At 48.6% G+C, this 25,235-nt stretch overlaps 1 protein-coding gene across 7 annotated transcripts in view; it reads right to left on the reverse strand.

The window, feature by feature from the left end:
* The window catches only part of LOC134966647 (scyllo-inositol 2-dehydrogenase (NADP(+)) IolW-like), a 455,266-nt gene that overhangs the window by 181,106 nt on the left and 248,925 nt on the right, over positions 1–25,235 (reverse strand). For all 7 annotated transcript variants that reach the window (XM_063943552.1, XM_063943551.1, XM_063943553.1 and 4 more), the window contains 4 exons: positions 23,957–24,013; positions 20,037–20,167; positions 17,669–17,723; positions 15,966–16,058 (listed from right to left, as the gene is read on the reverse strand). In XM_063943552.1, the coding sequence (XP_063799622.1) occupies positions 15,966–16,058; positions 17,669–17,723; positions 20,037–20,167; positions 23,957–24,013 (336 nt within the window). The remainder of the gene's footprint in view (positions 1–15,965; positions 16,059–17,668; positions 17,724–20,036; positions 20,168–23,956; positions 24,014–25,235) is intronic.

Raw genomic sequence — 25,235 nt, forward strand, 5'->3', positions numbered from 1 at the left:
TATTTTTTCCTCATATATTGTTTCTGGACCACTCTCTGTAAAGCGGCATGTTATGACGTACATCTTCCTCTTCCTGACGGGTAACATGGAGGAAATGTATCAAGCCTTTGAAAGAGTGGATAAGTGGAGGAGTTGCCCATAGAAACCAATCAGCATCTAGCTACAGCTTATCAAATACATTCTGTAAGGTTGCCACCGGCAACATCTACACTAGTCCACTTCCTCACTCTTTAGAAGGCTTGGTACTGCTAAGGAGATCTGCTCGGCTCCTCCCAAAAACATCTTATACACCTGCACAGTAGGAAAAGCCGCCCCTTATATATCCACAAGACTTCGGACCCTTACTGCATTTTATGGTTAGTCTCAGGAGGAAGCCATGGAAGGACACAGCAGGGTTCCATTTGTGTTACACCACAGATTTTCTAAATATTACGTGTCTCCTCCAAACACCTATAAAGTGCGTCACTCTCATACTGATACATTGCTTAGTATCAACACCACCAGAGAGTAACACAAACAGGCTAGCACATGCATCGCCCACCTCCCCAGCCACACAGTCTGAGCAGATGTCAGGTTCTCTCCTGTACAAAGAGAAAGGGGAGAAGAGGGAGGTGAGCACTTGTGCAGTCTGTTAAGCAGATGTATTATAAGCACTCTGTGGCTCCTGGCTGACGGCACGGGCCTTTTGTATGTGGCCGTACAAGGCTCTCCCCTTTTGCTTTTCCTATTCACTTGTATTTCTCAGGCTCACTTTGGCTACCCCGCTTATGCTGGAGGTTTGGCATGGTTTTAATGAGCAGATGGCAATCTTCTAAGCAGCCGCCTGAGAACAATAGGTTACTTAATAGTCAGCCTGACTATATTGCTGCTTGTAAAGAGACTTTGCTCTCCTGCTCAGGACACATGTACCCGAGGCTATATCTGCAGCTAGTGACTTATATCTACATTCACACATTAAGTTAAAAGTATGAATTTATTAATAACAACCTGATGTACTTTATCTTTTTTGTTTTGTGAGATGTAAAGGATTTTAAGGGCCCTACACACTAGAAGACATGACCAATGTAAAAGATGAACAATTTCCCTTGAACTTCCAGGAGTCCTGACAAACGAAATTGAGTGTACACATAAGCAATTTTTCAAACAATTTGAAAGATGAAAGATATCTTTGGAATTGGCACCTTATTTACATATTTTAATATTGGGGAGGCATTTCTGGGTGTATGGGCATTCAACATGCATGTCTCCATTTACGTTTCTCAGAATATTATTTTTATATATATATATATATATATATATATATATATATATATATATATATATATATAGATAGATAGATAGATAGATAGATAGATAGATAGATAGATAGATAGATAGATAGATAGAGATAGATAGGAAGGAAAAAATGGTGGCACTCAAGACACGATAAAAGGGAGGTGTCCCTGAAACGTCGACCTAACCAGCGGCTGTGTCATCTTGATCATTTCTGAGTGCCACCATTTTTTCCATTTTGCATGCTCTTGTGAGGGGTTGCGCACCGGACCAAGTTGCCTTGTTTGCGCAGATCTTGAGTGCTGGACATATTGTGTGTGTACATGTATGTATAACATATATATATATATATATATATATATATATATATATATATATGTATATATATATATATATATATATTTTTTTTTTTTTTTACCCCATGATGAAGTCCCCATAGGACGATATGCGTTGGGCGTGGCTGATAGACGTGGACGCTGTGACGTCATCCTCCGGAAGCAGAGCCGGTGTGTATACGAGTCGGGATCTTGAATACCAAACGGCTGAGTTGCGGTGGGAACACCCACGCTGATGAATTTTAACTTCTATGTATGTAAGCATATGTCTTCGAGTAAAGTTTGTTACTTTTTAATATATTCTAGCACAGACCGCTCAGCACACATCTCTCCCCCCACTCAGCACAGCGCGATGTGCTGAGCGAGGGGGTGACGGACACGGGGGCCGCTCACTTCACACACGCATCGCTGTCGCCGGCATCCCTACACGTGGAGCGATGTTCTAAGCCAGGCCTGGCCAACCTGTGGCTCTCCAGATGTTGTGAAACTACACATACCAGCATGCCTTGCCACAGTTTTAGCATTCCCTAATAGCAAAACTGTGGCAAAGCATGATGGGACTTGTAGTTTTACAACAGCTGGAGAGCCACAGGTTGGCCAGGCCTGTTCTAAGCAATCTAGTCAGATTGCTTAGAAACAAGCTAAATATCGCTGTGTGTACCCCCCTTTAGTCCACAGTTTTCAGAGATACTAGCTAATTCCTGTTTCTCTAAAAAGAAAAAAAATAAGATTTTACTTACCGATAAATCTATTTCTCGTAGTCCGTAGTGGATGCTGGGGACTCCGTCAGGACCATGGGGATTAGCGGCTCCGCAGGAGACAGGGCACAAAAAGTAAAGCTTTAGGATCAGGTGGTGTGCACTGGCTCCTCCCCCTATGACCCTCCTCCAAGCCTCAGTTAGGATACTGTGCCCGGACGAGCGTACACAATAAGGAAGGATTTTGAATCCCGGGTAAGACTCATACCAGCCACACCAATCACACCGTACAACCTGTGATCTGAACCCAGTTAACAGTATGACAACGTAGGAGCCTCTGAACAGACGGCTCACAACAATAACAACCCGATTTTTTTGTAACAATAACTATGTACAAGTATTGCAGACAATCCGCACTTGGGATGGGCGCCCAGCATCCACTACGGACTACGAGAAATAGAATTATCGGTAAGTAAAATCTTATTTTCTCTGACGTCCTAGTGGATGCTGGGGACTCCGTCAGGACCATGGGGATTATACCAAAGCTCCCAAACGGGCGGGAGAGTGCGGATGACTCTGCAGCACCGAATGAGAGAACTCCAGGTCCTCTTTAGCCAGGGTATCAAATTTGTAGAATTTTACAAACGTGTTCTCCCCCAACCACGTAGCTGCTCGGCAGAGTTGTAATGCCGAGACCCCTCGGGCAGCCGCCCAGGATGAGCCCACCTTCCTTGTGGAATGGGCCTTGACAGATTTAGGCTGTGGCAGGCCTGCCACAGAATGTGCAAGTTGAATTGTGCTACAAATCCAACGAGCAATCATCTGCTTAGAAGCAGGAGCACCCAGCTTGTTGGGTGCATATAGTATAAACAGCGAGTCAGATTTTCTGACTCCAGCCGTCCTTGAAATATATATTTTCAATGCCCTGACAACGTCCAGCAACTTGGAATCCTCCAAATCGCTAGTAGCCGCAGGCACCACAATAGGCTGGTTCAGGTGAAACGCTGACACCACCTTAGGCAGAAACTGAGGACGCTTCCGCAGTTCTGCCCTGTCCGAATAGAAAATCAGATATGGGCTTTTATACGATAAAGCCGCCAATTCTGACACTCTCCTGGCTGAAGCCAGGGCCAGTAGCATGGTTACTTTCCATGTAAGATATTTCAAATCCACCGATTTGAGTGGCTCAAACCAATGGGATTTGAGAAAATCCAAAACTACATTAAGGTCCCACGGAGCCACTGGGGGCACAACCGGGGGCTGTATATGTAGTACTCCTTTTACAAAAGTCTGGACTTCAGGAACTGAAGCCAATTCTTTCTGGAAGAAAATCGACAGGGCCGAAATTTGAACCTTAATGGACCCCAACTTGAGGCCCATAGACAATCCTGTTTGCAGGAAATGTAGGAATCGACCCAATTGAAATTCCTCCGTGGGGGCCTTCCTGGCCTCACACCACGCAACATATTTTCTCCAAATGCGGTGATAATGTTGTGCAGTCACCTCCTTCCTGGCTTTAACCAGTGTAGGAATGACCTCTTCTGGAATGCCTTTTTCCCTTAGAATTCGGCGTTCAACCGCCACGCCGTCAAACGCAGCCGCGGTAAGTCTTGGAATAGACACGGTCCCTGCTGAATCAGGTCCCGTCTTAGAGGTAGAGGCCACGGATTTTCCGTGAGCATCTCCTGAAGTTCCGGGTACCAAGTTCTTCTTGGCCAATCCGGAGCCACGAGTATCGTTCTTACTCCCCTTTGCCGTATAATTCTCAGTACTTTGGGTATGAGAGGCAGAGGAGGAAACACATACACTGACTGGAACACCCACGGTGTTACCAGAGCGTCCACAGCTATTGCCTGAGGGTCTCTTGACCTGGCGCAATACCTGTCCAGTTTTTTGTTGAGGCGAGACGCCATCATATCCACCTTTGGTTTTTCCCAACGGTTCACAATCATGTGGAAAACTTCTGGATGAAGTCCCCACTCTCCCGGGTGTAGATCGTGTCTGCTGAGGAAGTCTGCTTCCCAGTTGTCCACTCCCGGAATGAACACTGCTGACAGTGCTATCACATGATCTTCCGCCCAGCGAAGAATCCTTGCAGCTTCTGCCATTGCTCTCCTGCTTCTTGTGCCGCCCTGTCTGTTTACGTGGGCGACTGCCGTGATGTTGTCCGACTGGATCAACACCGGCTGACCCTGAAGCAGGGGTTTTGCCAGGCTTAGAGCATTGTAAATCGCTCTTAGCTCCAGTATATTTATGTGAAGAGACATCTCCAGGCTTGACCATACTCCCTGGAAGTTTCTTCCCTGTGTGACCGCTCCCCAGCCTCTCAGACTGGCATCCGTGGTCACCAGGACCCAGTCCTGTATGCCGAATCTGCGGCCTTCTAACAGATGAGCACTCTGCAACCACCACAGAAGAGACACCCTTGTCCGTGGCGATAAGGTTATCCGCTGATGCATCTGCAGATGCGATCCGGACCATTTGTCCAGCAGATCCCACTGAAAAGTTAGTGCGTGGAATCTGCCGAATGGGATTGCTTCGTAAGAAGCCACCATCTTTCCCAGGACTCTTGTGCATTGATGCACAGACACTTTTCCTGGTTTTAGGAGGTTCCTGACAAGTTCGGATAACTCCTTGGCTTTCTCCTCCGGAAGAAACACCTTTTTCTGAACCGTGTCCAGAATCATTCCCAGGAACAGCAGACGTGTTGTCGGGGTCAACTGAGATTTTGGAAAATTCAGAATCCACCCGTGTTGTTGCAGCACTACTTGGGTTAGTGCTACTCCGTCCTCCAGCTGTTCTCTGGACCTTGCCCTTATCAGGAGATCGTCCAAGTAAGGGATAATTAATACGCCTCTTCTTCGCAGAAGAATCATCATTTCGGCCATTACCTTGGTAAAGACCCGATGTGCCGTGGACAATCCAAACGGCAGCGTCTGAAACTGATAATGACAGTTTTGCACCACGAACCTGAGGTACCCTTGATGTGAAGGGCAAATTGGGACATGCAGGTAAGCATCTTTTATGTCCAGGGACACCATAAAGTCCCCTTCTTCCAGATTCGCTATCACTGCTCTGAGTGATTCCATCTTGAACTTGAATTTTTGTATGTACAGGTTCAAAGATTTCAGATTTAGAATAGGTCTTACCGAGCCGTCCGGCTTCGGTACCACAAATAGCGTGGAGTAATACCCCTTTTCCTGTTGTAGGAGGGGTACCTTGACTATCACCTGCTGAGAAAACAGCTTGTGAATGGCTTCCAATACCGTCGCCCTGTCTGAGGGAGACGTTGGCAAAGCAGACTTTAGGAACCGGCGAGGGGGAGACTTCTCGAATTCCAACCTGTAACCCTGAGATACTACCTGCAGGATCCAGGGGTCCACCTGTGAGCAAGCCCACTGCGCGCTGAAATTCTTGAGTCGACCCCCCACTGTTCCTGAGTCCGCTTGTAAAGCCCCAGCGTCATGCTGAGGGCTTTGCAGAACCCGCGGAGGGCTTCTTTCTAAGCAGCTCTTTAGGAGAGCCACCTAGATTGCACCCTGCTCGGACGGGCACAAAAACCTAACTGAGGCTTGGAGGAGGGTCATAGGGGGAGGAGCCAGTGCACACCACCTGATCCTAAAGCTTTATTTTTGTGCCCTGTCTCCTGCGGAGCCGCTAATCCCCATGGTCCTGACGGAGTCCCCAGCATCCACTAGGACGTTAGAGGAAAAAAAAAAAAATGCAGTGTGCCAAACAGCAGAGGGGAGTCAGGACCACCGAGCAGCAGAGGGGAGCCAGGGGCGCTGAGCAGCAGAGGGGAGCCAGGGGCGCAGAGGAAAGACAGGGCCGCCAAGCAGCAGAGGGGAGCCAGGGCCGCAGAGAAGCAGAAAGGAGCCAGGGCCACAGAGAAGCAGAAGGGATCCAGGGCCACAGAGAAGCAGAGGAGAGCCAGGGCCGCCGAGCAGCAGAGGGGAGCCAGGGCCGCCAAGCTGCAGAGGGGAGCCAGGGCCGCCGAGCAGCAAAGGGGAGCCAGGGCCGCCAAGCTGCAGAGGGGAGCCAGGGCCGCCAAGCTGCAGAGGGGAGGCCAGGGCCGCCGAGCAGCAGAGGAGAGCCAGGGGCGCAGAGAAGCAGAGGGGAGCCAGGGCAGGGCCGCAGAGAAGAAGAGGGGAGCCAGGACCACCGAGCAGCAGAGGGGATGCCAGGGCCGCGGCCGCCGAGCTGCAGAGGGGAGGCCAGGGCAGCCGAGCTGCAAAGGTGAGCAAGGGCCGCCAAGCAGCAGAGGGGAGCCAGGGCAGCCGAGCTGCAAAGGGGAGCCAGGGCCGCCAAGCAGCAGAGGGGAGCCAGGGCCGCCAAGCAGCAGAGGGGAGCCAGGGCCGCAGAGCAGCAGAGGGGAGCCAGGGCCGCAGAGCAGCAGAGGGGAGCCAGGGCCGCAGAGCAGCAGAGGGGAGCCAGGGCCGCAGAGGGGAGCCAGGGCCGCAGAGCAGCAGAGGGGAGCCTGGGCCGCAGAGAAGCAGAGGGGAGCTAGGGCAGAGAGAAGCCAGGACTGGCAGCAGCTGATGCTCATAAAATCAGAGTGATTACTGCATACAAAAGGTCATTTGCTTATTTTGAGCCCAAAAGAGAAATCTTCTCTTTGTGCATTAGGCTGTACCTTCAGCATCACAAGCACAAAGCCATCAATCTGTTAACTTTGCACACCGTGTTTTCTAGTTTTTATTATAGTGTATATTTATAATTGTAAGTTCAATACTAGATACATTGCACCATAGACAAAATGTCACTATTTATTGTAGTAGAACATATATTTTGGTTCAGATTCCTCTGACCCCCCCCCCCCCCCCCCCCCCATCCCCCTTCACCCTAGTTTGTGGATGAGTCTCCAAAGTCCAGAAAGTAAACTTGCAACATGCAGGGTGCTGGACAGACCATATAGGAGTCCCATAGTGTGTATAATGCTGGAGAAAGTGGCATGGCCATGTGATGGGGACCTGGTATGTACACTTTGTTACAATGGTTAGTCTGAACTGCTAGCTGGCCACTGTGCCTACACCACACACACTGCATGCACTGTATATAGGACCTGACTAAAAGATGTATGCAGTGTCCATTTTGTATGCAGTTGAGCACATTTTTTTTGCACTGTGCATTTGCAGGGATGGTCGTGATGGTAATAGAATAGCGATTACTGAAACGCAGACGGGTTGAAAAGTGCTTTGGCGCCTTTCTTCCAGCTGCCATGCTGTGCGACAATAGGATTACTAAGATTGACGATGTACACCTGATGTGCGTCAGACGGTTGCGTAGCTGTATGCAAGCAGCAGATCAGAGATGCCGATTATGGGTATCTATACAACTCCCAGTGTCTGCGTATAAACGTTTCTGCAGCGGGGTACATTGGTATTCCACAGGGAATAACATCGGGGTGTAGAGTTGGATCTTGATTCGAGGCACCAACAGGCTAAAGCTTTGACTGTTCCCAGGATGCACTGCACTGCCTCCTCTATAGCCCCGCCTCCAGGCACTGGAGCTCAGTTTGTAAGTTGGTGCCTGCAGTGCAGGTCACTAACAGGTGGGGCTGCGCTAAGCAGCCCTAATAAGAGCTTTTTTATGAAGAAAGACGACTTCAAGGGCCGCAGCACAGGCACTAGATGCAGTGTATGTCATGCTGACATTCTGTGCTGCGGCTCCATCACCTCCCCCAGCGGCGCTGCATACTCCCGCGCCCTGGTTGCCGGATACTTGCAGCGGAAGCGCTCCGGTCTCATCAGGCACACATCACCACTGCTGTTCTCCTGGATCGCGTGGCCGCATTTCAGGGAGGAGGTAAGAGGGTCCCCCAGGTGGGACCCGCCAAAATTACGATCCGGTCGCAGTCCCAGGAGACAGACCGCGCCGCTGGCGTGGACACTGTGGCCGTGCAGGGACCCCACTATATCCACCAGGGCAAGGAGCACAGGTCGGATTTACTAAAATCCGTTTATTATAGGCTCCATAGTACCCGGTGGTGAAGTCGAGCAGAGGGGATAAGGCGCTGACCTGTAGCCCCTCCCCCAGCTCCAGGCGCCATCTACAACAGATGTTCCCACCCCGGCGCTGCATCTCTCTCTCTCCCTGTCAGCGTTTGGGCGCCATTTCACAGAGCTGCTCTAATCCTGGGACTGCTGGGCACTGTCTCCTCTGTAAAGCCGCCTGTCTCATCAGCGCTGTGCATTTACAGGACACTTAAGTATTCTACATGTCGTTTAGACAGCGTTAGTTAAGAACAAGTGCACTTCTATATGAATATTTAGTACAAGTATTCTGTAATATACATCCAGTGGTTACTGTGCATTGTTATATCTGTATACATACATATCTATATGTAGAATTGCTAGTCCAGTGCAGTCTTATTGTTTATATGTAATTTCTGCATTGTACCTGTGACTGTGTGTGCCTATAGCTGCTGTGTGGTTTCTATTTTGTGTATCACACATATTGCTACCACTATATTCTGTACTCTGGGGGGCTAAGTGCGTCAGGGTCTCATATACCATATAGTGTTCCACAGGATATACGGTTTTGTATTTTTCACTGTGTTTCAGTCACCTCTTACCGCTTAAATCCCCTGTTTGTGCCCTGCATTTGTGGTCACATAATACAGGTTTTTTTTTGTCAGGTATTGTTTGTTTGGCTATAATTGTACTGTTACACCCTAAGGCTACATTCCAAATAATGTCTGCTACACAGGGCGGAAACCCTGCAGACGCTCCTGCTTCATGCAGTGCTGGCGCCACGGACTTACCTGAGGAAAATATTTCAGCTGAGGGTCCAGGTAATGGGTGCTCTGCACCTTCCAGTCAGCCCGCAGCACCTGTGACTAATCAGGATCCACCTTAGGCTGTATTTTCCAATATGCTGACTACGCTTGTAACTCGTCTTACGCCCCCTGTGGGACCTCCTGTGCCATTACAGCCACATATTGTCCCTGCAGTTAATCCGCCATGGGCGGATACTTTGTCTACTCAGTTACAGCAATTAAATCAGTCCTTGGTTAAACAAAAACCTAACCCTCGCCGTACTGGGACCAAAGGGTCATCTAAACGGGCCATTTCTTCCTCACAATCCACAAATATTTCAGGTGATTCGTCCGATGAGGATGGGGATTATACTGATCCATCAGACACTGATACAGTTGCTTCGGATGAGGAATCTACAACTCAAGTTGATATTCCTGACCTAGTGGAGGCTATCAAGCTGATTCTCCAAATTGATGATGACACTGACCCCCGCTACGTCTAAGAAACCTGATAAGTTTAAACGTCAGAAGGTTGCTAAAGTAGTTTTACCTCATTCTGACCTCTTAATTGACATACGTCAGAAATCCTGGTCGTCTCCAGGAAAGAAATTTTCCCTGTCTAAAAGGATGTTGGCTCGTTATCCTATCCCTGCGGAGTTGAGTAACAAGTGGGAAACTCTACCGCCGGTGGACTCTCATGTTGCCAGTCTTGTGGTGTCGTCTACTCTGCCTCTCACCACTGTCACCTCACTGACAGAACCGACGGATAAGCATGTGGAGGGATGCCTGAAGTCTATTTACACACTTACTGCCGATGCTGTGCATAGACCCACTATGGCAGCTTCTTGGGCTGCGAAAGCTATTTAAGCATGGGTTCAGGCTATTGAGGATGAGCTGCCTCTAAATTCTTCTGACACTGCCAGACAATGGGGGTCATTCCGAGTTGATCGCTAGCTGACGTTGTTCGCAGCTCAGCGATCAGGCTAAAAAATGGCATTTCTGCGCATGCGTATGCACCGCAATGTGCATGCGCGACGTACGGGTACAAAGTCCTTTGTGGTTTTGCACTGGTTCTAGTGACTATTCCAAACGCACAGCCGATCGCAAGGAGATTGACATGAAGTGGGCGTTTCTGGGTGGCAACTGACCGTTTTCAGGGAGTGTTTGGAAAACCGCATGCGTGGCAGAAAAAACGCAGGCGTGGCTGGGCGGGTGTGTGACGTCAAAAGCCGTCCCTCCGTCGTTAGAATCAACGCAAATGAAGAGTAACTACAGGGCTGGTCTTGTTTTGCACAAAACGATTTTGCAGGCGCTCTGCTGCACAAGCGTTCGCACTTCTGCAAAGCAAAAATACACTCCCCAGTGGGAGGCGACAATGCGTTTACATGGCTGCTAAAAACTGCTAGCGAGCGATCAACTCGGAATGACCCCCAATATCTGTCATATATTACCACAGCCTCTCACTATATTCAGGAGGCGGCCTCTGACGCAGGTGTAATGGCGGCCAAGGCATCTACTACGTCTATCCTGGCACGCCGGATTTTGTGGTTACGGTCCTGGAAAGTGGACCTGGACTCTAAAAAGACCTTGGAAGTGCTCCCTTTTAAGGGGGACATACTATTTGGGGAGGATCTGAACAAGATCGTAACTGACTTGGCAACAGCCAAAACTGCATTTCTCCCAAGTACTAATCCTTCTGCTCCAAAGGCTAAGAGTACCACTTTTCGTTCCTTTTCGACCTCCAGGTAAAGCAAAGGGTCAGACGTATCAGAGACAGGCTTGTACTTCCAAATCTACCAAGCCCAAGTCTAAGCAATCCCCCTAGGGTGGGAGGCCGACTTCTGCAGTTCGCCCAGGCCTGGCTAAAGACCACTTCAGATGCCTGGGTGCGAGAAGTTGTCTCTCACGGGTACGCGACCGCTTTCAAGAGACGACCCCCTCACCAGTTCTGCTCGACGGTTAACCCTTTGGATCCGCTGAAAGCACAGACTCTACACCTGGTTGTACAATCTCTCCTAGATACTGGAGTGATTGTGCCGGTACCTCTGTCCCAAAGAGGCAGGGGTTACTTTTCGACCCAGTTTCTAGTCCCGAAACCAAATTGGTCCTCCCGGCCTATACTCAACCTCAAATCTTTGAAAAAATTCGTGAGGGTATCCAAATTCTGTATGGAAACTCTACGTTCTATTGTACTGGCCATGGAACCCAAGGACTATATGGTATCCCTGGACATACAGGATGCTTACGTGTACATACCTATTGCCATGTCGCATCAGCAATATCTGCTGTTTGCTATTGGCAACCTACATTATCAATTCCAGGCCCTGCCTTTCGGACTGACCATGGCTCCTCGGATCTTCGCCAAGGTCATGGCAGTCATGACGGCCCTTCTCTGCCGTCAGGATGTCAGGATCATGCCGTATCTTGTCGACTTACTGATCCTGGCGAACTCCCCAGAGGTCCTCCTCAGTCATCTGGAACTGACGATCCAATTTCTACAAGCCCACGGGTGGCTCATCAACTCGAAGAAGTCCTCGCTGGTCCCTGCTCGGAGCAAGGTGCACCTGGGGGCATTGTTGGACACACACAACCAAAGATTGTTCTTGTCTCCAGAGAAAGTCCTGAAGCTTCAGGACAAAATCAGATACTTCCTCTCTCGCCAGAGAGTGTCCATACACTCGGCGATGCAAGTACTGGGACTCATGGTGTCGGCCTTCGACATGGTAAAGTACGCTCAATTTCATTCCCACCCTCTGCAACGGTTAATCCTCTCCAAGTGGATCAGCCTGCCTCACAGGATCAAATCTCAAATGATCTCCTTGACTCCGGAGGTTCATCTGTCACTAAGCTGGTGGCTAAAGGACCAACAGTTGACCAGGGGCCGTCCCTTCTGGATCTCCAACTGGGACCTCCTGACAATGGACGCCAGTCTGTGAGGTTGGGGCGCGGTGTTGGAGCAACACTCTCTCCAGGGTCGGTGGACCGGGGAGGAATCTCTCCTCCCGATAAACATTCTGGAATTGCGGGCAGTGTTCAATGCGTTGACACTGGCTCTGCCTCTAGTACAGAACAGGCCTGTTCAAGTACAATCAGACAATGCCACCACAGTGGCTCACATAAATCATCAAGGCGGCACTCGAAGCCGCATGGCAATGATGGAAGTGTCAAAAATACTTCAATGGGTGGAACGCCATCTGCCAGCAATATCGGCAGTGTTCATTCCGGGAGTCCTTAACTGGGACGCGGACTTCCTCAGTCGTCAGGACGTGCACGCCGGAGAGTGGAGTCTTCATCCAGAAGTCTTTCAACTCCTAGTGGACAAGTGGGGCCTACCAGATGTAGACCTAATGGCGTCTCGACACAACCACAAGGTTCCGGTCTTAGGATCAAGGACAAGGGATCCTCAAGCAGCGTTCGTGGATGCACTGGCAATTCCATGGAACGTATTCCCTCCGGTGTCACTCCTGCCCAGGGTAATAAGGAAGTTCAAGCAAGGAGGAGGAATACTACTTCTAGTTGCTCCTGCGTGGCCCAGACGGCATTGGTTCTCCGACCTGCAGGTTATCTCGATAGAGCATCCTCTTCTACTTCCTCAACGCCCAGACTTCCTCGTTCAGGACCCTTGTATCTACCCGGACCTGGCCAGACTGGCTTTGACGGCGTGGCTCTTGAAGCATCACTCCTGAGAGCCAAAGGTTTCTCTGAGGCGGTCATTCAAACTATGCTGAAAGCCCATAAACCGGCTTCAGCTCGGATTTATTACAATGTCTGGAATTCTTACTTCACCTGGTGTGCCAGTAAGAACTATGATGCCTATACTTTCAGGATTTCCTGACTTTTGGCTTTTCTACAACAAGGCCTGGACTTGGGCCTTCATTTAGCCTCCCTCAAGGTTCATATTTCTGCCTTGTTGGTATGGTTTCAGAGGAAAATTGCGTCTCTTCCAGACGTTCATACTTTCACTCAGGGTGTTTTACGGATTCAGCCCCCCTATGTCCCTCCTGTGGCTCCATGGGATCTGTCTGTTGTTCTGAATGCCCTTCAAGAGTCTCCGTTCGAGCCTCTTGAGTCTGTGGACCTTAAATGCCTTACGCTTAAGGTAATTTTTCTGTTGGCTATTGCCTCTGCCAGGAGGGTGTCGAGCTTAGGCGCTTTGTCCTGTTGTCCACCCTTTCTGATTTTTCACCGTGACCGGGCAGTTCTTAGAACTCGCCCAGGTTATATGCCTAAGGTGGTATCATCTTTTCACCTTAATCAGGAGATTGTGGTTCCGGCCTTCATTTCTTCTGGTTTGTCGTCCAAAGAGCGATCTTTGGATGTGGTACGAGCTCTCCATATATATGTGGAAAGGACTGCCTCTATCAGGAGGTCAGATTCCCTTTTTGTACTTTTTGGTTTTCACTTGGCCAGATGGATTAGAATGGTGATTGCACATGCGCAGGCTGGACTCCCAGGCTATCAAAGCTCATTCTACTCGGTCTGTTGGAGCTTCTTGGGCGGCCCGCCGAGGCGCGTCCGCTGATCAATTGTGCAATGTGGCTTCGTGGTCCTCATTGAACATTAGTTTCTATGCCTTTGATACTTCCGCCTCCCAGGATGCTTCCTTTGGATGCCGGGTTCTTGTGCCCGCTAAAGTTCATCCGCTCCCTTGAGGAACTGCTTTAGGACATAATGTATTCCCTGTGGAACACAGTGTACCCCGCTGCAGAAAAGGAGATTTATGGTAAGACTTACCATTGTTAAATCTCTTTCTGCAAGGTACTCTGGTTTCCACAGGGCGCCCACCCTGACGTACTTAGCTTCTTTGGGTTTGTATGGCATTAGCCGCTGGTCCCTTCTCCTGTCGTGAGAATGTGGCTCTATGTGACCAACATCTGCCGTCTCTTTTACCTGCTACTGCATTGGACTGGTTAACAAAACTGAGCTCCAGTGCCTGGAGGCGGGGCTTTAGAGGAGGCGGTGCAGTGCATCCTGGGAACAGTCAAAGCTTTAGCCTGTTGGTGCCTCAGATCAAGATCCAACTCTACACCCCCATGTTATTCCCTGTGGAATCCAGTATACCTCGCAGAAAGAGATTCAACAATGGTAAGTCTTACCATAAATCTCCTTATTTGCATTCATCTCTGAATCAGGTCCATAAACTTAACTTGCGGCTCCCACATACAATATCTCCTGCTTAAAAGATTGCCGGCATCATTTTCCTAGAGCTATAAGCATGGCAGTCGGCTTTGGCAGAGTCCACACTGTGCATGCAGCGTCGCCAGGAGGGATCTTCCATGTAGACAATGGGTCTTCAACCTGCGGCCCTCCAGCTGCTGCGAAACTACACATCCTAGCATGCCCTGCCTCAGTCTTAAGATGCCGTAATAGCAAAACTGTGGCAGGGCATGCTGGGATGTGTAATTCCACAACTGCTGGAGGGCCACAGGTTGAAGACCCATGATGTAGACTGTACATGGACCTCTCCTCTTATAAGATGCTCCTGCTTGTTTCTCTAATTAGTACATGGGATAATGTAAGATTAGCCACAACACAGATGACACAGTCTAGGGGTGGCCATCAACCATCAGTGGTTAGCAACCATCAAATGCATGGTGGTCATGGTGAGTGTTTTCACCATCCACGAGAACAGCTGACTGTGATACATTGGTAGCTCTTCCCCGATGGGGAGCGTTGGCCCCGCTACATGCATGTGCGGGGATCCCTCTGCGTATAGCCTAGCTCACCATTGATGGTTAATTGCAGATGGGGTAACCTATCGAACATTGACGGCGGAGCTCATTAACTCTGGAAGCTATTTCTTCTTATACTGTTCGTACTGGGCACGTTCAGGGACTTCTGGGATGGCGGGAATAGAATAGCCTCTGAGTTTGAAGAACTGGTGCAATTCTTCCAATCCCCAGAGTTGCACATTGCAACATATAACACTGAATGGTCTCAAAGTTGTCAGTAACCTACCAGATTAAAACAAGCCTGATAAGACGCCATCCTGGTTTTTCAAATGTTAAAGATACAAGCTGCCAGATGTAAAAGTCAGCCAGGCTGCAACTTGCCGCAAATGCACCAGAAAAAGTCGACACGATAAAGAGTTGCCTGTGGCCAGAGACAAAGAGCATGGGGTTCCTTATAGTTTCCATTACAGGCATAGGAGACATGCAGCACTGGTCCCTCTGCTATAATGCCCAACCAGCACTAGTCCCACCACACCACACACACACACACACACACACACAATACAGCCATAGTGTCCTGGTCAAGGTTAGCGCACTATGCATGTGTCACATAACTATCTACAGTATTTCACGTCAGAGGCTCAATGATGGTTATGAACGTCTGCCAAGCACATCCACAAGAGGATGAATTCCAGCTGTTTGAAACGGAACACTGGTGAGACAAAGGTTCCGGTGTTGGGTGGGTCCCATCGGACACAAATAAGGCGTGGCTTACACAAGGATGAGGTTATATTATATCAAGTTGCAACCATGTAATCACACTACTTATCTGACATTTCCATTTGGATGACTGCAGGAAGTAATATCACAAATAATTTTTATAGTTGTGTGTAATATAGTTTTTATTTGCGTTTGTATTTAATTACACTGTATACTGAATATGCAACTTTCACATTTATTAACTAGCTTTATGGTATGTAAACAATATAACACTTCTCTGACTCACACAGAGCACCATCAGCATATACTGTACCTTGATTCGATACGGAATATAAGATGACCCCACATTAGGACAGGAATAGATCATTATTAAACATAAGAATAATCTATCCCAACTAATAGGACCATTAAAACCATGCTGTTATCTTGTGAGATATGCATAAAAAAACACTGAAATTACACCATGTAATGGAGTTTGATTAGAGTTAAATCCCAGTTTCCTTGTACGCACCTGATGAGCGTTCCTCAGATATACCTTCTGCGCTGAATACGGACAGGCTTCCTCCACAGCGCAGTCTAAGCAGCGGCTGCTGGCATCTTTGGGCTAAATAGAAAAATAACTTTACTATAAAATATTTTGTATGTCCAATTCCAATCTATGTTATGCAATAACTGATTTCATTCTCATTGATTTCTTAATTGAACCATGCGGGTACCTCCATTGTGCGTAATGGATACAATATGGACATCAACACCAAAGTAGGAAGAAGGGAGGGGGTTCCCAGGTCAAAGCAGCCACTTTCAGACCGCCTGTGGTGGGTCGCACCTGGGAGCCTGACAAGGGAGCTCCTAGAGTGCAACCCACCTTAGGCACTAAGGGACGCGGCGGGGGCGGTGCTTGGAAATCACATCATATCCAAGCACCGCCCATGCACGCGCAATGAATGCGAAACGGGTCGCATCGATCCGGCTCCCGTTCACACCGCACAGCGAGCCGGGTTGAATACGGGTTCAACCCTGCTCGTGACCAGGGATGAAATATTGGGTCACTCGACACTGTATTTCAACCCTGGCACCTTTCAGACCGCACCTGAACATGGGTTATGTGCGATCATGTGCCAATAACCCGTGTTCATAGATGGTGGTCTGAAAGGGGTATAAATTCAGTTACATAGTGGGAATAACTTTCCAGAATCTCCAGTATAAAATATATTCAAGGAACCACTACACATAAATGTTTCATTATGTTTGATTACATTATAAGAAAAGAAATTATAAGAAAAGAAATACAGTAGTAGCTCTAATCTTCATGTGTCAACAAGCAAAAGGGGAAATCGAAAATCAATTACACAAATATATTTAAAGCAATTGCACTGCTGCCATCTAAACTTTGCTGCCCTACGCCCGTGCCAGTGTAGAGCAATGGTAAATACAGCCCTGTACACAGCACTGGAAGATCATTACAGCCCCGTACACAGCACTGGAAGATCATTACAGCCCCGTGCACAGCAGTGGAAGATCATTACAGCCCTGTGCCCAGCACTGGAAGATCATTACAGCCCCGTACACAGCACTGGAAGATCATTACAGCCCCGTGCACAGCAGTGGAAGATCATTACAGCCCTGTGCCCAGCAGTGGAAGATCATTACAGCCCCGTGCCCAGCACTGGAAGATCATTACAGCCCCGTGCCCAGCAGTGGAAGATCATTACAGCCCCGTGCCCAGCAGTGGAAGATCATTACAGCCCCGTGCCCAGCAGTGGAAGATCATTACAGCCCCGTGCCCAGCAGTGGAAGATCATTACAGCCCCGTGCCCAGCAGTGGAAGATCATTATAGCCCCGTGCCCAGCACTGGAAGATCATTACAGCCCCGTGCCCAGCACTGGAAGATCATTACAGCCCCGTGCCCAGCACTGGAAGATCATTACAGCCCTGTGCCCAGCACTGGAAGATCATTACAGCCCTGTGCCCAGCACTGGAAGATCATTACAGCCCTGTGCCCAGCACTGGAAGATCATTACAGCCCTGTGCCCAGCACTGGAAGATCATTACAGCCCTGTGCCCAGCACTGGAAGATCATTACAGCCCTGTGCCCAGCACTGGAAGATCATTACAACCCTGTGCACAGCACTGGAAGATCATTACAGCCCTAAGCACAGCACTGGAAGATCATTTACATTACATAAAGGGAACAGTCATTCATCTACACACACCTTGTTCTCCTTAGTAAAGTGGGACAGTGTTCCGAATGATGACACCTTGACACATCTGTATAGGAGATATAGAAGTTTAATTACGGGTCAAGCCAAAGCAACTGCCAATACCCTGTCCTCTTTATTAATATAAAAATGTTATCATTTCGGTCATTAAAAAAAAAAATACCAATGTCCTGAACAAATGATGTGTCCGTGGTCCTCTCTCATGATGGAGTACTGAGCGGTGAGCCCTAAAATTCTGCATCTTCTCTCATCCCCCTCAAATAAAAAACCTATAGGATTTGTTTCTACAGTCTTTGACAGTGAAGGAAAGCACCAGAAATGCACAATAATAAATCAAATATATCTGCATTTATAAACATTTAACACTGCATAATACAGACACACAGAGAGGAAGGAGGGCCCTGCTCACAAGTTTACAACAGGTATATAATGGACATCCTCAGCTGCATCACAATATTTATGGTGACTGGTCAGGGGGTCTCACCACCAGTGGGCTGTTCCAAGTCACAGAGGGGGTTCCAGAACGGAAATGATCATATCACATCCCACCCTGGGATGTCCTCTTCTGCCAGATTCACCATGCAGCTGGTAAATCCCCTGGTAAACCGTGATATACATCACAATGGGGCTGGGGTTTTCCATACCCCCTAATATGGCTTTCATATTTCAAATTAGGACCGTTTAAGTCAATTTCACAGACATGTCGTTCCCCTGTTGCTTGGTGGCCCAAGTTTGTGACATCCTGCACACAGACTGAGTGACTAGGAGATACTGCTGGTGTTACTGGGGTAAATTAGGGCACCCACACACAAGCAACTAGTGGGTCACCTCCTGACTGTATTTATCAACATGCGATAATCACCCTACAGATTTTGTGGATCATAAACAATGGCGGCTCTGACTTGGGCGGTGGATGGGGCTGCCGCTGGCTGTGCTGCCTCATCCCCTCTGCGTGACGTGCTGTACTGGTCCCTGGCTGTCAGCCATGTCCCTGCACCTGTACAATGGAACTGACAGGCGCCAGGACCGGGGCATGTGCACAAACCGCAGCTTGACTGCGCATCTTCAAACTCCCGACTTCTATGGACTGCATGGGTAGCAGCCCATAGAAGCTGGGTAGGGCTGACGATCAACAGGGAGAGGCTTCCTACAGGAAGCCAGTGCTCTGCTAATAGCTGCTCGGTTTGGCAGTCCCAGAGGAAGGAAACAAGTGCCAATAAGACGGCCTGTGCTGCGGGTAACTGGCAGGTAGGACTTCCAATAGGAAGTCACTGCCAGTCACAGTGAAGCCAGTGCAGTCTCACATGCAGTGGTGGATTTGACTGGGGGGCTGCATGATAACTATTTTGTGATCTTACAACGTGAAAATCTGGGGCCAAATGCCCGTATGACTATCATAACATCCACATGGGCTGGAATGCTAGGTTCGCCATGGTTAGATCCATACAACTACGTATGCAGCAATTAATGAACATAAGGCACATGGTTAGGGGAGCCTGTGCTGGGAGGCGGCACTTGGACACTCCTACTATTGCCGTCAGTCTGCCATTTACCAGTAACTACAAAATATTTCCACTATACTATACACCATCTTGAATGGAGTGTGGACAGGTAGGACATGCTCTGACTGCCCCTGTAAGCTGCTACACTTAGTAAATATGGGTGTGGTATTGAAAGTCGACAGTAACTAGGTCGACAATGTCTAGGTCGACCACTATTGGTCGACAGTAACTAGGTCGACAGGGTCTTTAGGTCGACATGTTCTAGGTCGACAGGTCAAAAGGTCGACATGAGTTTTTAATGTTATTTTGGTGTCGTTTTCTTCGTAGAGTGACCGGGAACCCCAAATAGTGCACCGCTTCGCTCGCCATGCTTCGGGCATGGTGCCTTCGCTCCACTACCGCTTCGCTCGGCACAGGTTACCGTTCCAATCGTAGTCCACGTGGATCGTTAAGTATGAAAAGGTTCAAAAAAAGAAAAAAATTTGTGAAAAACTCATGTCGACCTTTTGACCCGTCGACCTAGAACATGTCGACCCAAAGACCCTGTCGACCTAGACACCCTGTCGACCTAGTTATTGTCGACCAATAGTGGTAGACCTAGACATTGTCGACCTAGTTACTGTCGACTTTCAATCCGGATCCCAGTAAATATATACAGTATACATAATTAAAAATATGCTAAATAGCATAGCTCATGGCTTATTTTATTATATTATGTTAAACTGCCAATCATCAGATGAGTGTTATAGCCAAACAATGAAAATAACAGAATTGGGTGGTGGGGAGCGGCCATTACTGTTGTACCTAGGGCCACCCAGACCCCTAACCAGTCAGATAAAAACATAAGATATAGGTGATACCTCTGCTTCCCCATCCAGTAACAGATCAGGTCAATGTCATGGCAGGACTTTGCCAGCAGGGAGAACGTGCTCTCCTCCTCATTCCTCCAGTTCCCTCGCACAAACGAGTGAGCAAAGTGCCAATGCCCAACCTGTACATCGGTATAAAGAGACAGCTGGTCAGCAAACAGCCGGATAACACTTAGGGGTAAATTTACTAAAGCTTCTAAAATAGAGAATTGGTGAGGTTACCCATAGCAACCAATCACATGCTGTGTATCCTCTCTCTATTGTCTTTTAGAAAATTATAGCGGCAGCGATCGCAATCTGAATCCCCGGGAGTCCAGTGAGATGCTAACAGCATCTGCAGGCTGCAATCGCCTCTGACTGATTGACAGGCAGAGGCGGTCGCGGGGCGGGAGGGAGCGTGCCAACAGCGTTAGAACACAGGCGTGTCCGGACCGTTGTGGGTGCGGGCCGTGGCGAACAGGGGCTGCACAGGCAGGTAGCTACTTGCTGGGTGCAAAAGGATGCTCTTGCACCATTTTGAAGGGGGGGGGGGGGGAATAGGGACTGACCCCCCCCCCCCCCCCCCCCCCCCCGCATGTCTGAGTAACTGATCATTGATGTGCTAAATTTAGCACATCTATGATCAGATCTGAATTACCCCCTTCGTTGCAAGATTTGCTAAAACCAACGTTGCTTGCATTTTGCTATTATTGCCGCACTTATATTTCATTACGCAAGAGCTTTGATTAACTTGAGAGGTCTTTCTCTTACCAGACGGAGTTTCAGTTCCATTCTATGACAAATAAGCTCTTAAGTTATTTGTGAGATGGCGGGAACATCCAGCGGCTGCCTTTCAGGTTTTCTCTTTGAATTTTTTTTTTTTTTTTTTTAAATACATTGTTTAAAATGTGTGTGAAAATGGCCATTCCCATTAAAGTCTAACAACAAGGATAAGGCTGCCAGTAGCTGGGACGATTTTTGTAGGGCGTAAGAGGATGATCGCACCCTCCTGGTAGACAAGATAATAAGCCACATTGGCTCATAAATCCACGTGCATCTCAGTAAATAGGGCGCATCTGTACAGGAATAAGCGTTTGGCATCACAAAGCCGATCTGCCCTGTGCTCTCCACTTCTGTAGTTGTGTCATGTAAACACCTCGGAGATACGTACAGTGTGACGTCTTAGTCAGGGTGCGTACAGGGAACCCCAGTTTGTTTTGTAACATGGGCTCTGAAGAGATGTTTATTAATACCCCTTTTCCACTGAAATCCCAGGTTCGACACATGTTTTGGAACACTGTTCCAACCGTGGTCAGACTCCGCTCACACCGCACTGGTGACCTGCGTTATTCCCGGGTCGGCGCCATTTACACTGCACACGGATGCAGTCTTTCTGATCTGCCGATATCCGGCTCTCCCTGTGCTTTTTACAGGACCCGTGTCCGATAACCTGAGTCACCTGTTTACACTGCCCCATTACCCGAGTCCTCTCCAGGTCCAACCCTGCTCACTGGCCGAGTTGGGTTCCCGGGACACTGGGTTATTTTTTGGGGGACTCTTTTCCACTGAGCCGTGACCTATGTTAATCTGGCAATAACTTGGGCTTATTGCAGCGGCAAAACGGGGGGTATAACTTACAACAGGCTTAGCCAACATGTGGCTCTTTGGCTGCAGTGGAACTACAAATCCCAGCATTCCCTACCAGTTGGAGAGCCAAAGGTTTACCTATAATAGATGTGGCTTATATTTGCTTCTAAATAATAATGATAATAATTAGTTTTTTATATAGCACGTAAAGCTGTGTTGCCTGTAGCAAACCCACAGATTCTGTCATTAGTCTATTGTGTTCTAGAAAATGTAGACATAATCGGATTGGTTGCTATGGGAAACACCACCACAAAGTGGCATAATGATATACCAAGCACGCAGATAAGTCTGGAGTTTCTAGAGTGGAGGCCTCTCAAACTGAGCAAGGAAGCCAGTTCCAAAAAGTCTAAGCCACAAAGCTAAAAGCTCGACCCCAAAAAAATTACGGGAGACTCTGGGTGCCACTTATAGTCCTTGACCTGAAGGTGGAAGTAAGCAAGCAGGAGCAGAAGAAATCAGAAGTTGCTTCTGGTACCTCTGACACCGGTCATGTAGGGCTGTGAAAGTCATTAAGCCAACCTTTAAATAGATTTGCCATCTGATGGGGATGCAGTCAAAATGCTGCCGTTTAGGAGACCGATGTCAGAATCCCGACAGCCGGCATTTTGCCAACAGCCGGCATACCAACACCGCCCCTTATTCCCCCTCGGTTGGTGGGTCCACGCCACCAACAGAGAGGTAATAGAACCTGGGGGACTCACTGCCTCGCAACGGGATGTCACTGTTGGTATACTGACAGCCACCATCCTGTCTGCCTGTATATCATACCACTTACCATCTTACAGGCAGCCAGTAAGGCAGAGGCGGAACTACCGCCAGTGCAACCAGTGCGTTGCACTGGGGCCCGCCACTGTCCAGGGGCCCAAAGCATGTAATGAATCAAACTGACTCATTACATGCCGCTGTGTGCTGTGGGCAACCGCTGCCTACAGCCCACAGCCGCCCGGACAGAGAGGAGAGGAGCGCAGCGGTACAGGGGAGAAGGAGGAGGAGGGTGGTGGAGGAGGAGGGAGCCGCAGCAGCGCTTTGCTACTGGTTGAGGCGCTGCTGCTGCTGTCCCTCTGCTTCACTATAGGCTGTCTTCCGAGAACAGCCTATAGTGAAGCAGAGGGACAGCAGCAGCAGCGCCTCAACCAATAACACAGCGCTGCTGCGGCTCCCTCCTCCACCTCCTTCTCTCCTGCCCGGGAATCGTGATCAGAAGCTGCACCAAGGAGCCTGAGCCAGCGGAGAGGGTAAGTATAATTCATTCTCTTTCTTTCTGTCTTTTTTCTTTTTCTTTCCATGTGCAAAAAGGGAGACTGTCTGCCGCAATGTGTAAAAAGGGGGAATGTGCCTGCCGCAATGTGTAAAAAGGGGGAATCTGCCTGCCGCAATGTGTAAAAAGGGGGAATCTTTGCCGCAATGTGTAAAAAGGGAATCTGCCTGACGTGATGTGTAAAAAGGGGAAATCTGCCTGCCACAATGTGTAACAAGGGGGAATCTGCCTGACGTGATGTATAAAAAGGGGGAATCTGCCTGACGTGATGTGTAACAAGGACACGCTGTCTGCCGTTATGTGTAAAAAGTGCACGCTGTCTGCCGATGTGTGTAAAAAGGGCACGCTGTCTGCCGTTATGTGTAGAAAGGGGGACGCTGTCTGCCGTAATGTGTAAAAAGGGGACGCTGTCTGCTGTAATGTGTAAAAAGGGGAATCTGTCCGCCGTAAGGTGTAAAAGGGTCTACCTGGTGTAGTGGTGCTTCTGTGCGGCGTAATTTGAATAATGGAGACTACTGTGCACCGTTTTAGGAATTGGTATTATTTTGTGGCCACACCCCTTCCCCACGAAGCCACGCCACTATGTTTTTTTGCGCGCACTGCCCCTGTTTTGCATGCAGGGGTGGGGCTCCGATGCAGTTTCTTGCACACAGTGCTAAAATGTCTAGTTACGGGACTGTTGCTAGGTATCCATTTCTCTGGCCCCGAGCAGGTCCCCCTCACCAGATCCTCTCCAGGGGTGAGGGGGTGGACTTGGATGGGATGGGGGGGGATGGGGGGGGCAAAGCGGTGCAGTTCTTTAGCCGAGAGACACGGGTAGCTGGCATTGCAGCAGTCCAAACATGATGATGCAAAGCAAACGCATGTACAGTATGACTGTAGGCACTAATAACACTTTCTAGTGGTTCCAACATGTATATAATAGGTCCATGTTTACCTTTATTACTATACATAGAATAAGGGGCTACACATGGGTCAGGTTTTTGGGGTCCCTAAGAAGAAAGCAGTCCCATTGTTAAATACTCACAGGCTCCATGTGTTGAATGTGCACAATATCTCCAATAACGCCAGAATCCAACAGTTCCTAAAATCAGGAATAAGAACAAACCATGAAATGAGGCCTACAGAGATGCTGGTGGTAGCACAAATACAGCTCTTCTCAGGGTAATGGCGGCCTAAAAGCTGAACTGGGTTTCCAACTGTGCGAGTCAAAATAAGATCCGGCACGATATTCGTGGAATGGAGTGGTCTGTATGAGGCATTGGCGTATCTATAATGGGTTAAGGGTGTGCGGCCCACACCCCACACTCATAATTATACTTACCTCTCTGGAGCCCCGTGGCAGCTGGCGCTGCAGATATGAATCACAGGGAAAATGGCACGGTAGCCATTTTGCTGGTGATTTGCGCACGCGCAGTAGATATGTCCCTGGGAACAGGGTGCGGGCACAATGTTCCCGAAGACCTGCGCGTGGGCAGCAGACTCTAGCACAAAGCCAGAGTCTACAGTGATGCGACCATTGACAGAGTGGCCCCGCAGGGAGTCTGCACATAGGCTGAGGGTAGTTTCGTGGCTGCACACAGGGGACAGCATTGGGATTACAGTGGCCTGTCAGGTACACAGTGTAGGCAGCCATTTTCATCATCATCATTTATTCAGAAGGCTCCAAAATCATTAAAAACACCACTGCAAAAAGAGTAAGTACAGAGGAGGGCGACAGAGGAAAACGAGCGCTACAGTGGACCTGCCTGTGAGCTGGACTAATATTCCTAAACGGTACCTCATCTATGCACTCGGAACCAGGTGCTCAGGAAACCTGCTCTAAAAACTCTTTAATACATTTGAGTGATACTAAAATAATGTGAAAAATTGTTTTTACTAAAAACAATATTAGTAAAAACAAGGTCAGTAAATATGCCCCAAAAAGTGTTTATTTAAACATGCGCAGAGGTAACATTATAGAATTAAGGCCAGATTCTGATTTTGGAATAATGTCAGAAAGAGCAAGTAACTGTGCCCCTTGGTAAAACCACGCTGCTCTGAGTGAGGGTGGGGCAAATGTAACCCCTGCAGAGGTAAATATGTGAGAGGGGTGTTTTCAATCTCAAATCTAAAATTGCTAAATTAAATAAAACTGCCCACCATACGTGGGCTACATGCAAAAGCAGCCAATATTTACCCTGCATGCAAATAAATCAGTATTTGCTCTCCTTGTGCACAGTTACTTGCTATTTCTTACTTTATTCCCAAATCAGAATGAGGACCTCAGTCCTGTGGTTTCTGTTTAATTGCAAATACTTTTTTTT

This window comes from Pseudophryne corroboree, chromosome 10 (assembly GCF_028390025.1).
Source record: "Pseudophryne corroboree isolate aPseCor3 chromosome 10, aPseCor3.hap2, whole genome shotgun sequence".
NCBI classification, from domain to species: domain Eukaryota; kingdom Metazoa; phylum Chordata; class Amphibia; order Anura; family Myobatrachidae; genus Pseudophryne; species Pseudophryne corroboree.